Genomic DNA, 12,886 nt, shown 5'->3' on the forward strand with positions numbered 1-12,886 from the left:
GCATGGGAGAGGGATCAGGAACTCGTGCCGGGCTAGCATCGCAGGTGAGAGGCTCTGGGACTCTCGGAGCTGGAAGGCAATTCCGAGTGTGTTTAATCAGAAGAGCAGCTGTATTTATACTCGTCAAGTAGAGTGGAAACAGGATGTGACATAGAGAGGGTGGAGCAAAAAGAGTGGTGGAAAACAGGGTGTGGCTAGGAGAGGGGCCGGAGCAAAAAGAGTTTGAACCAGTGGGATTAAACCAGTGCCCTGCAGGCAGGACGGTTCTTAGGTAACAGTGGTTATATAAATAGACCTCTGTTAAACGGGGGAAGCTGGCGTGCTGCCCAACAGTGGTGTACCTGGCAGAACACACACATTGCTAGGCACAGATACCTGGGTTCCAGCCCACCTGGAGGTCCCCACCTGGAGGGGGCAAACTTAATGAGTGATTAAGCAGTGACGCAGATGTCTCTCTGATTCTCTCTGTCTCTCCCTTTCTAGCCCCCTTTCTTCTCTGTTTTTCTCTGTCCTATATAAAAAAAAAGCTGCTATAGTCTGGTGAATCATTTTGTAACTAGATGAGTTTATTTTTATGAGAGAAAGAGAACCAGAACACTCCTCTGGTATATACAGTGCCAGGGATCTAACGTCGGGCCTCCTGCATTTGAGCCAGGCACCCTGCCCACTGAGCCAGTTCCCCTGCCACTCATTTGGCAGGTAGAGTGCGCTCTTGCAAAATGCAGGTGGTGGCACTGTGTGGGGTTAAATCCCTCTCCCCCACTGACTTCCCTTTCTTAGCATGGCCTCCAGCCCTTCTGGTCTCTTCTTGGGACTCTCCCACTGGCTTCCTGTTCATGCCGCCTGCTCTAGCCTCCCTGCCTGCTAGCAGTGCCTCCCCGCTGCCAAGCACACTCCTGCCACAGACCGACTGCACATGCTCCTCCTCCTCTTCCCCTTCTGAGTGGTAAGCTTCTATTTACTCTTTAACTTTTAGCTCAAGGAACTCTCCAACTGTCATGCCTCTCTGACTTTGTCCTGGCCAGGAGTCTCCCCCACGGGGCATTACCTAAAATTATAATTTTGCATTTATTTGTGGAAATGACCCATATGCTTCCTAATCTGGAAGTTGCATGAGAGCAAAGGCTCCTTGCTCTGTCCACCAGTGAATTCCCACAGGGGCTGACTGTAGTAGGCGCTACATACACATTTGTTGGATAAGGATTGGAGGGGTGGGTTACTGAATGGGGGTGATGGACAGATACGCAGAGGCCAGGACGATCTTAAAAGAACTAACATTTGTGGGACTGGGAGTTAGCTCAGTGGGTAGAGTGCACACCTTACTCCGGGTTCACCCTCCGAGACCACGTGGGAGCACCATGGACAGTAAAAGGGGGACTCCATGGAAGGCAGAGTAGTACTTTAGTATTCTCTCACTCTGTCTCCTCCTCCTACTTCTCCAACTCCACCTCCTTCTTCTAACAGGATATAGAATAAAAAATAATTGGATTGTCTCCTTCTCAGTAATGCCATGCTTGTATGAGGCCCTCAGTTCATACCCTAGTGCCCCAGATTTAAATAAATATTTAATAAATTAAATTAATCCATATGATAATATATCATAAGCAATAAATTGCAATCATATAAATTATACCTAATAATATGTCACATTATGTATTGTATTATACATTAATTAAATATTTAAATCTGCATTTTCTTCTCCTTCTGGGGCTTTCTGAGCCTGTGTGATTCCACCATCTCAGCAGACGCTCCTCCCATTTCTGTATCAAACAGAGAGAAAGAGGGAGAGGGGAAGAAAGAAGAGAGAGGCACCACACGCCTCCTCCACCACTTTGCGAAGCTTCCCCTGTGCGTGCTGCTCCCATGTGGTGCTGGAGGCTCAGACCCAAGTCCATGCGCATGTGAAGCGTGCGCTCTGCTGGGTGAGCTAGCTCCCACCTGCTCCCACCTGCTCCCACCACGCCCCACCCCTCACCCCCTCACCCCCTCACTCCACAAGTCTAGTTTTGAAGTAGAAGGGAGGGAAACACATATGAGGCTCCATCTTCAAATCCCATCTTTTGTGTTGCAGATTGAGACAGATTTGTGCTTCATCTAATGTTATGGCAGAAAAAAAAAATACTGAATGATCAGTTTGTGCATTTATGAGTCACATAATGAATCTACCTTGGTTTAGGTGACAGGAGAACATAACATTCAAACCCCTGTACAGGGTGCAGGGGAGACAGCATAATGGTTATGCAAAAGAACTTTAATGCCTCCAAAGTCTCAGGTTCAATCCTGTACCGCCATAAGCCAGAGCTAACCAGTGCTCCGGCCTCTCCCCCCCTTTCCATATCTCATTAAAATAGAACAAAAAATATATATCTATAGATAGATAGATTTAAAACTTTGTTTTATAAGAACTCATAGCATACGTGAGTCATACAGAGTGCTGAGCTGTGGTTTCAGACTAAGCTTCGTGGAGCCATGATTCTCTTGAGTAGGTCCTAGCAGGCCGGGCCTGGACTAGGCTGGAGCAGGTATGGGAAGGGGGTCTGAGCAGGCCGGCTTTTTCTGTCCACCTTCTTTATAATCAGAGAATGGCTACTTTTTTTTTGTTGTTCTGTTTTATAGATTGGGATGATTCCGTAGGTTTTGTCTGCTGAAATGGGCTGAAAATTGCTGCCTACAAAAGCTCAGCAAGGATGGTTGATCCTGAAAAGGGGAGTGAGGGAGGCTGCTTCTTAGAAATTTTAACTTTCTTCAAATGTTCAGTGATTTTTTTAAAGGAATTTTAAGGCTAAAAAAAAATAGAAAAGAGAAAACACCCATCATTTCTGAAAGGACCCCTTTACTTTTAAAATGCCCTGCCATTTTTCAGGAAAACTCAAGTGTTCTGTATATTGAATTGATGTTCTATATATTGAATTGATTGATATATTGATTATGTGAGCTTTTTTTCACTTGCCACTGCAACATTCATCATTTCCCCCCCATGTTTTTACTATATTTTCAGTAAGATGTATAACTAAGAGGTCAAGGGAAAAGATGGTTGTATGTCCTTTCAGTAATAAGCTAGGACATTCCCGAGCCCTTTCCTTTTCTCTCTTTCTTTCTTTTTTTTTTTTTTTTTTTTGATTTTCTTCTCCGCCACCAGGGTTTTTACTCAGGCTCAGTACCTGCACAAGAACGCCCCCACTTCCAGCAGCCTTTTTTTCCCACAATAGTTGAGACAGAGAGAAATAGAGAGGAAGAAAAATAAACAGAAAGGACAAAGGGCCGGCCGGGTGGCAGCACACCGGGTTAAGTGCATATAGTATGAAGCATAAGGACCTGCTCAAAGATCCTAGTACAAGCCCCCGACTCCCCACTTGCAGGGGAGTCATTTCACAAGCAGTGAAGCAGGTCTGCAGGTGTCTATCTTTCTCTCCCCCTCTCTGTCTTCCCTTCCTCTCTCCATTTCTCTCTGTCCTATCCAACAACAACAGCAGCAACAATAATAATAATAACAATAACAACATTGGAAAAAAAGATGGCCGCTAGGAGCAGGTGATTCATAGTGCAGGCACCGAGCCCTGGCTATAACCCTAGAGGCAAAAAAAAAAAAAAAGGAAGAAAGAGAGAGAGAGATAACTGTAGCCTGCCCCACCGCTGGTAAAGCTGCCCTCCACCCCCACCCTCCAGGTGGGAGCCAGGGGCTTGAACCAGACTCCTGCACATGGTGCTGTGTGTACTTGACTGGCTGTGTCCTTGCCCAGCTTCTTCCTAGCATATATGCTTGTGTGTGTGTGTGTATATATATATGTATATGTATATGTATGTATATGTATGTATGTATGTATGTATGTATATATATATATTTGTCTGTTGGATAAAGATAGTCAGAAATCAAGAGGAGGGGGCTGGGCGATAGTGCATCAGGTTAAGTACACATGACACAAAGCACAAGGACCATAGTAAGGACCCTGCTTAGAGCCCCAGCTCCCCACCTGTGTGTGTGTGTGGGGGGTCACTTCTCAAGCGGTGAAGCAGGTCTGCAGGTGTCTTTCTTTCTCTCCTTCTCTCTGTCTTCCCCTCCTCTCTCAATTTCTCTCTGTCCTATCCAGTAATAACAACATCAATAACAACAATAACAACCACAACAAAGGTAACAAAATGGGAAAAATAGCCATATGCTAGTCCCTGTTTGGGCGCTATTTGCCGGTCCCAGTTTGGCGCCATATGCCAGGCTGGGCTAGCTTCACGGGCGGTAGAGAGAGACGACCAGGGACTCATGTCTGAGTGGTACACAGTTCAGTCTTTATTCATGTGGAACGCAGAGCAATCTAAGCTATCTCTAATCACAATCCTGTCCTTATATATCCTGAGGCAGAAGAGTCGGGTCTGAAGAGGATGTACGTAGGATAGGGGGTGGGGAGAAGGAAAAAGCGTGCAAAACAGTGAGGATTAAACCAATGCCCTGGAGGCAGGACGGTGCTTAGTTAACAGTGGTTATGTAAATAGAATACAGTGTTAAGCAGGGGGATTAAACCAATGAAACAGAAGGGGTCTTAGAAGCAGAATTTAGAAGCAGACCAACAGCATGGACTCCCTAAGTTTTTATTTGAAAGCTGTTTTAGCTTTTCAGATTTTATTTATTTTTTTAACATTTTTATTGGGCAGGAGGAATTAATGGTTTACGGTAAATACAGTTGTTGGTGCCTGCGTAAAATTTCGACATTTTCTGCAAAAGACTCTCACCCCTAGCCCGTATCCTCCTCCACCATTGTTCACCAGGGCCTGGTAGACAAGATTTATCATTGTCTTTTTTTAATTTTTATTTATAAAAAGGAAACACTGACAAAAGACCATAGGCTAATAGGGATACAACTCCACACTATTCCCACCATGAGAACTTTGTATCCCATCCCTCCCCAGATAGCATCCCTATTCTTTAACCCTCTGGGAGTATGAACCCAAGGTCATTGTGGGGTACAGAAGGTAGAAGGTCTGGCTTCTGTAATTGCTTCTCTGATGAACCTGGGTGTTGACAGGTCGATCCATACTCCCAGCCTGTCTCTCTCTTTCCCTAGTGGGGTGGGGTTCTGGGGAGGCAGGGCTCCAGGACACATTGGTGGGGTTGTCTACCCAGGGAAGTCTGGTTGGCATCCTGGTAGCATTTGGAACCTGATGACTGAAAAAAGAGTTAACATATAGAGCCAAAAAAAATTGTTGCCTATAGTCATGAACCTAAAGGCTGGAATAGTTCAGATGAAGAGTGGGGCGTCTCCATTTTGTAGATAGTAGGCATATTTTAGTTATATTCCAAAGAGCCCATGACTATACTAGTTGTTTTTTTTTTCTTGAGCCTGACCTCTGATATGCAGGTGGATCCAAGTTATTGTCTGGGGAGATGATTGTCATTTTTAATAGCTCTGTGGCACTCTGCTTTGCAATTGATCCCACTTTACTTATCTGTGTACTCACATCAGACACTCAGCACGTTTCTTGTTGCATAACCAATATGAAGAATTCCACAACAAAAATCCTTGAGTGTAGCAATAGGGGTGGAGTATAAAAGTTTAATGTAGTTTACGTCTTAACCTCTGAGAAAATTGCCAAAGACGTGAGTACGAAAGGATATGGACATTTGTAAGGCAAGCAATATTGGAGTTGGTCAAATGGACCTGAGTGGAAAGGGCATTCCAGGTAGCAGGAGCAACCTGCAAAGAAGCAGGAGACTGTGGGCCCCATGGTGAGATGACTTTGACTGACTCAAACATGAAGCCGCCTGGTGCAAGGGGGCTGGAAAGGTCAGAAGACTGTAAATACCCTGCTATACCAGGCCATCTGCAGCCACACTTTACTCAACAGCGTTTCATGCCAGCAGAGACTGTGTGAAAGACAGTGGTCCCGACAGATGATGCCATACAGCCACGTGTATGGTGGCTCTACCACCTAGTTTCATGTCAGAGCACATGTCGATGTGCACCCAGTGATGACATCATCTACTGGCGTATTGCTCAGAGCGTTCCCCACCCCACCCCCGCCCCATCACAAAGTGGCATGTGACCATTTTCAGCTTAAAAGGAAGCTGAGAGGGGAGCTGCTGAGAGCAGTGGTCTAGAAAGAGCTCCAATAGCAGGCGGCCTCTCCACTGCTCCACTGAGGCCTGGACTGGGGCTGCAGCAGGGACTGGAAACAAGAGGGTGGAGGGGAAGCTACTGAGAGGAGGCCAGGGAGTGGCTGTGCCAGGCTTACTGCTCCTGTGTAGAGGAAGCAACCAGGTATTTCTAGGTCTTCCTCGTGGTCCGTGCTGCTTTTCCTTCTTTGGGAAATTTATTTAAGATGTGACTTCTGAGCACTGCAGGCCTCTGTGACCTCCCCACAAGGGATTTTGTTGGAGTTTTGACTGGACTTGAGAAGCGGTGTTGCCAAAGCATAAAGCGCACGTCCAGAAGACAAATGGCATGACTAAAAATAAGAGGAGACGAAGCACACATTCCCGAGAAGTGACAACCTCTTCTTGTGGAATTTGCCAGACTAAACTATAGTGGGTGCTCTCAACTGTTTCTGGATCCATAAAACCAGACCTCCAGCAAGGCTTTGCCGGGAGGCAGACTTGAAACTCAAGTCGGTCGGGGGGTGTGGGGGGCAGTGGGGAGGAAGACAGTGACCCCAAAGAGCCCCCAGGCGCTGGATTTTATGACTGGCCTCTGCAGAGCTCACAGCCTGCTGCAGCGGTTCATTGTCGGCAGGGAGAGTCTGCAGATTCTGACTTTGTGACCACGAACCAATAGCTGTCCTAGAACTCCTGTTCTTCCATGTCACACAGAGGAGAGCTTGGCTGTCTAAGGCCACGCGGCTCAGACACAGTGCCTCTTAGTTCATCTGTTCAAGACATCATGAGATACTCTGAGTGTGAAAGTAGTGACTTGACCTAAGGGACCCGGCAGGGCACATATTACCACACATAAGGGTCTGGGTTCAAGTCCCTAGTCTCTGCCTACATAGCAAGGGGTAATTTCACAAGTGGTGAAGCGGTGCTGCAGGTGTTTCTCTCTCTCTCTCTCTCTCTCCCTTCCTCTCTCCCTCTCTCTCTGCCTCCAGGGTTATCATTGGATTTCAGTGCCTGCACTATGAATCCACTGCTCCTGTGGCCATTTTTTCAAGTTTTTTTTTTTTTTTGATAGGACAGATAAATTGAGAGGGGAGCAGAAGATAGAGAGGGAAAGAGAAAGACAGACACCTGCAGACTTGCTTTACCACTTGTGATGTGACCTCCCCCTGCAGGAGAAGAGCTGAGAGTTCGAACCCAGATCCTTACTCCGGGTCCTTGCGTTTCATACTATGTACACTTAACCCGATGTGCCACTGCCTGACCCCCCTCTTTTTCTCCCTCTCTAGCTCCTCCTTCTCTCTCAATTTCTTTCTGTCTCTATCCAATAAACAAATTATTTTTTAAAGAAAATAATCTAACCCACAGCTTTTTAGAAGCATACTCCCAAAGGCATGATTCTGTTTTTTAAAGGCAGCTTATTTTGTACTTATTCTGAGCCAGATCAAAAACAGTGAGCTTCAGACGGCAGGCTTTCCAGACCATTTCTGCCCCACCACCTCCCACTCCCAAGTATCCCTTCTTCTGGATGGCTTGCAGGCTGGGTCATGAGATCATGACACAGTTACTCCATGAACTACACTACAGCTGGAAGAAGAGATATGCTACAGCCTGGGTGACCCTCAAAGGCATCATGAAGAGAGAAAGAAGCCCGAGTAAGCACTGATTCACTGCAGTTATACTGAGGATATAAGCAGGATAATGGTTGCCCTGGGTAGAATTTGTGGATTGGTAGGAGCTGTGCAGGGTGGAGCAGGGGGCAGGGGAGAAGGAGAGCTCTGGATTGCTGATCACACCCGTTTCTTGATCTGGGTGCTAGTTACACAGAAGTATTTAGTGTAAATTCATTGAACTGCCCTTCCAAGTTACGTGAGCTTTTCTCTATACCAGATGTTAGCAAATCATTTTTTTAAATGAAAAATATGTTTCAGCCATGCACAAACTCAGAAAATACCCCTGCCAGTGATGACAGCAGAGCCAGTGGGGTCCCCTCCATTTGGTGATGGTGCACTAGGCTGGGGGCTCTGTGTACATTATACCCTTTTCTTTGGGGAGGTTTTTTTTCTTCACTTGTCTCTACATAGGAAGGAATGACTGCTCTCCTCGATTTCTCTTGGGGTGATGTTCCACGTTCAGGATCTGCAGCTGAGACTATATAAATCCATCTCTGTCAGGGTTATCCACCTCCTACCTCCAGCAAGAACACACACCTTCCTAGCCCAGCTCTGGCCAGGGAGTAGTGTGATAGAGATGATCACATCTGCTTTCCTTTCACCAGGAAAAAAAGAATAAACAATCCATTGTAATTGATAGGTAGAGATGGCCACTGTCAACCAGTCTCTGTGGAGGTTGGAGTTCTCTAGATCTGACTTAGCACTTAAGATATGTGGTCCAACAGAATGTGAGCTCAGATCTACAGGGATGCAGAGGTCACATAGGCTCCTAAGCTGAATATGGGCTCCAGATCAAATCAAATTGATGGGGTTTACAGTCAACAATATTTATACACCTTTCCCATACTTGGGAGCTACTCTCTTCCCAGATCTAGCTTTCTGGTCCTTTTTCCAGCCGTGACATCATCTCCCCAGACAATAACTTGGATCCACCTGCATATCAGATTTCAGGCTCAGGGGAAAAAAAAACTAGTATAGCCACAGGCCCTTTGGAATATAACTAAAATATGCCTACTAGCTATCTATAAAATGGAGGACCCCCAAACTCTTCATCTGCACTATTCCAAACCTTAGGTTCATGATTGGTCAATAATTTGTTTGGCTTTGTATGTTAACTATCTTGTCAACCACCAGGTTCCAGATGCTAGCATGATGCCAACCAGACTTCCCTGGACAGACAACCCCACCAATGTGTCCTGGAGCTCCACTTCCCCAGAGCCCTTCCCCACTAGGGAAAGAGAGAGACAGGCTGGGAGTATGGATCGACCTGTCAATGCCCATGTTCAACGGGGAAGCAATTACAGAAGCCAGACTTTCCACCTTCTGCATCCCACAATGACCTTGGGTCCATACTCCCAGAGGGTTAAAGAATAGGAAAGCTGTCTGGGGAGGGAATGAGATATGGAGGTCTGGTGGTGGGAATTGTGTGGAATTATACCCCTCTTATCCTATGGTTTTGTCAGTGTTTCCTTTTTATAAATAATAATAATAATAAAGGTATGTGGTCCATAGCAAATCACTCATCCTTTCTTGACCCCCATGTCCCTCTCTGGAAAATGGTTGTTGGATGCCTCCTGGAGTAGTTGTGCAAATTAGGCACAAGACACAAGAAAAGGACAGAGTCTGACAGAGAGGAGCATTCGAGAAGCGTTGGAGAGCAAGGAGAGCCACATCCTAAAATGGCAGTAAGAACAATAGTGGGTGGGAGCTAACAGTTCTGTGCCTAGTCACTGCCTGTGTTGTGAGCAACAGAGAGGACTTGGCTCCATGATCGGCAAGGCTTCCTGGCAGACAGAACATCAGCAGGCCTCCAGGCTTGAGCTAAGTTTAAGAGAGGGTGGACCTTCCAAGGACACAGCTCCGCCTGGACCAAAACCTGTGGGTGGACCAGTCTGTTTACAGGTTCATGAGACATGACTGTCCAGAGCTGAGCTTTCTGACTCTTCCACAGTGAGGAACTTGAATGGAACAGTGGAATAATCTGGCAGTCAAAAGTAAGATTCCTACAAAATGAGACTCCACCATGACCAGTGGGGCTAAAGCAGAACCAAAGGACACAATCTGTTGAGTAGTTAGTTCTCTGGCAGGAGCGTGTGGGCAGCCCTCATTAGTCTGCCAGTTTCCCTGGTGTCAGTATCTCCCCCCACATTGCCCATCTGAGACTATTTTTGCAATGTCACAGAAGATGGAGTTGGGAAGAGATGTATATAGCTGACTCTTATGGACTGATATGGACACACCATAGAGGTCCCAGAGAAGTTGGACGAACTCAGGTGCTAGGTGGTGGTACACCCAGTTGAGGGCACATGTTACAGAGTGCAAAGACCTGGGTTCCAGCCTCCAGCCTCCACCTGCAGGGGGGAAGCTTTTCAAGTAGAGGTGCAGGGCTACACATGTCTCTCTGTCTCTCCCCCTCTCTATCTCCCTGTCCCTCTAGATTTCTGGCTGTTTCTATCTAATAAATAGAGAGAGAGAGAGAGAGAGAGAGAATTAGTTGGTAAAACTCACCTGATGGAGACGGGCTCCAGTTGTCTTCCTAGAGCCAGGCACTGTCATGGGACTCCAGATGGACTGTTTCCCAGTACTTCCGACATCCACAGTCTGTTAGGGAAACCAGCACTACTCAGTAGTCACACTGAATGATGCACTGAGCTGACCATTTGGAAGGAAGTACTGTCTTAAATAAAGGATTCAGCCATGTTCTTTTTTTTTTTCTAAAACTATAACAAAACAAACAAACAAAAAAAAGCTGTCTGTTGTGAATCAAGGATACAGTGTTCTCGCTTAAGTTTTCACCACACTTCATGGTCACTTCATGATTTTTAAAGCAGGTTTGTTGTGATTCCGGCCCTTTAAAGAACTGGAGCTAGGGGGCCAAGCCATTGCACACATGGTTAAGTGCACACACTACAATGCACAATGACCGGGGTTCAAGCCCCCTGGTCCCCACCTGCAGGGGGAAGCTTCACAAGTAGTGAAGGAGAGCTGCAGGTGTCTGTCTGTATCTCTCTCTTCCCCTCCCCTCTCAATTTCTTTCTGTCTCTATCCAATAATAAAATAAATAAAATATAAAAAAGAAAGAACCAGAGCTGGGATCTCAAGTCCATTTTCAGCTCCTAGTGGACCATGCACTCGGCAGAGATCATTGTAATAAGCAGTCTGGGACACACGGCTTTAGCGCACTCTCCAGCTCGGGCTGGGCTCCATCACACCAGGGGTGCCTCCGTTTGGGAGATGTCTTCACTTTTGTTTTGCCCCTCGCCCAGGTGGTCTTCGAGGCCTTGCACAATCTGGAACCCCGTGGCTACGTCGTGGGCTGGATCATCGCCATCAGTCTTCTGGTGGGGATCCTCATCTTCCTGCTGCTCGCTGTGCTGCTCTGGAAGGTGAGTCTGAGTCCCCTGCTTGGTTTCCTGTGGGAATTGCCTTTGTGCTGCAGGTACAACGCGGGGTCCCCTGCAGACAGCAAGTGAGATTCTGCTCCGCTTGAGGCCATTCACAAGGAGGGACTGAGCTACCCTAGAGTGGAAGCACAAAACCCCAGCCCCCTCTTCTCTTGCCTTCACAAGTAGAGGTGTCGCCAGTCCTAACATAGGTGGCTGGAGACTTACCTCTAAAATAGGAGCTGGACAGCAGCAGGAACAAATGGGGCGGACAGTAACAGGCACATATACTTGAAAAAAGACATAAGCAGAGAAGCTACTGAGCAACCTGTCCTCCTCCCCCCATGTGGTATATGAAAAAGTTCTTTTTTTATATATTTATTTATTCCCTTTCATTGTCCTTATTGTTTTTTATTGCTATAGTTCTTGTTGTTGGATAGGACAGAGAGAAATGGAGAGAGGAGGGGAAGACAGAGAGGAGGAGAGAAAGATAGACACCTGCAGACCTGCTTCACCGCCTGTGAAGCGACTCCCCTGCAGGTGGGGAGCCGGGGGCTCGAACCGGGATCCTTGCACCGGACCTGGTGCTTTGTGCCAGATGTACTTAACCTGCTGCGCTACCACCTGACTCCCTATGAAAAGAGTTCTATGCAGAAAATGAGCAGCAGATGGCTTACAGGTCTAACATCCAACCTGGGGAGTTTCATCCTAAGGCCTTCCGAGCCCCTGGTGGTTCACTGGCAGGTGGCCTCATGGTAGGTTAGGCCTGACTCCTTCACCAAAGGCCACATAGGCATCCCTGTGTCCTGCCTCTTGTTGACTGTACCAAAGAGAATAGCAGTGTCCACGTTTCCTCATCTAGAATGGTTTCTTTGTTTCACTCTCTCCTCTCGGAAGTCTGGAGTCCTTTCTTTCTTTTTACTTCAGAGCCTCTAGATTAGCCAATAATAGCATCGTAGTCATAATCTAGAGGGGCCTGTCTCTTCCACAGATGGCTATGTTCCAGAGGAGAAGGATACTTGTCCGGTCTTGTTTCCACGGTGTCCCCTCCCTCCAGCTGGGCATCAGGAGTCTTGCTGCTCTGCCAGCATTGCTGGGTTTATCTCCAGAACGCCCACATTGGGATGTCTTTGTTTCTTTGGGGTCACACAATAATGCACATTCCTCATCAAACATAATGACACATAAGTCAAGGAAAACATAGATGCCGAGCACTCAGGAGCCCACATCCCCAGATTTTTTAATCATGGTGACAGACACAGCTTCGTCTTTTCTTCGCCCTCTTCTTTGCATGAGAGACATACACCAGGCAACCTTTAATATCTGTTTGTTCTGGAACAGTATTTTCCGCCGATAGATTCGATGTATTTGCAGTGACTAATCTGAAAAATAGCTCATTAGATAGAGAAGCAAATTTTCCCAGAAGTCTAGAAACACAAAGAAGATGGAACCTCTATTGTATATTGTTCAGATTGAGAACTGCATTGACTACTAGTAGGTTGAAGAATATGACTTGAAAAATATGTTTATCAGCTCCGGGTGGTGGCACACATTATTGAGCACACGTTACAGTGCGCAAGGACCCAGGTCAGGCTCCCAGTCCCCACCTATAGGGGGAAAGCTTTATGAGTGGCAAAGCAGGGCTGCAGGCGTCTCTCTGTCTCTCTCCCTATCACTCCCTTCCTTCTCTGTTTCTGTCTCTATCCAATAAATAAATAAATAAAGATCGTACAAAAAAATTGTAAAAGAAG

The 12,886-nt window shown here is 46.6% G+C and overlaps 1 protein-coding gene across 1 annotated transcript in view; it reads left to right on the top strand.

The window, feature by feature from the left end:
- The window catches only part of ITGA9 (integrin subunit alpha 9), a 399,146-nt gene that overhangs the window by 370,558 nt on the left and 15,702 nt on the right, over positions 1 to 12,886 (top strand). Inside the window, exon 29 of the mRNA XM_060180609.1 lies at positions 11,019 to 11,138. Coding sequence (XP_060036592.1) covers positions 11,019 to 11,138 — 120 coding nt within the window. The remainder of the gene's footprint in view (positions 1 to 11,018; positions 11,139 to 12,886) is intronic.

This window comes from Erinaceus europaeus, chromosome 21, assembly GCF_950295315.1.
Source record: "Erinaceus europaeus chromosome 21, mEriEur2.1, whole genome shotgun sequence".
Taxonomy (NCBI): Eukaryota; Metazoa; Chordata; class Mammalia; order Eulipotyphla; family Erinaceidae; genus Erinaceus; species Erinaceus europaeus.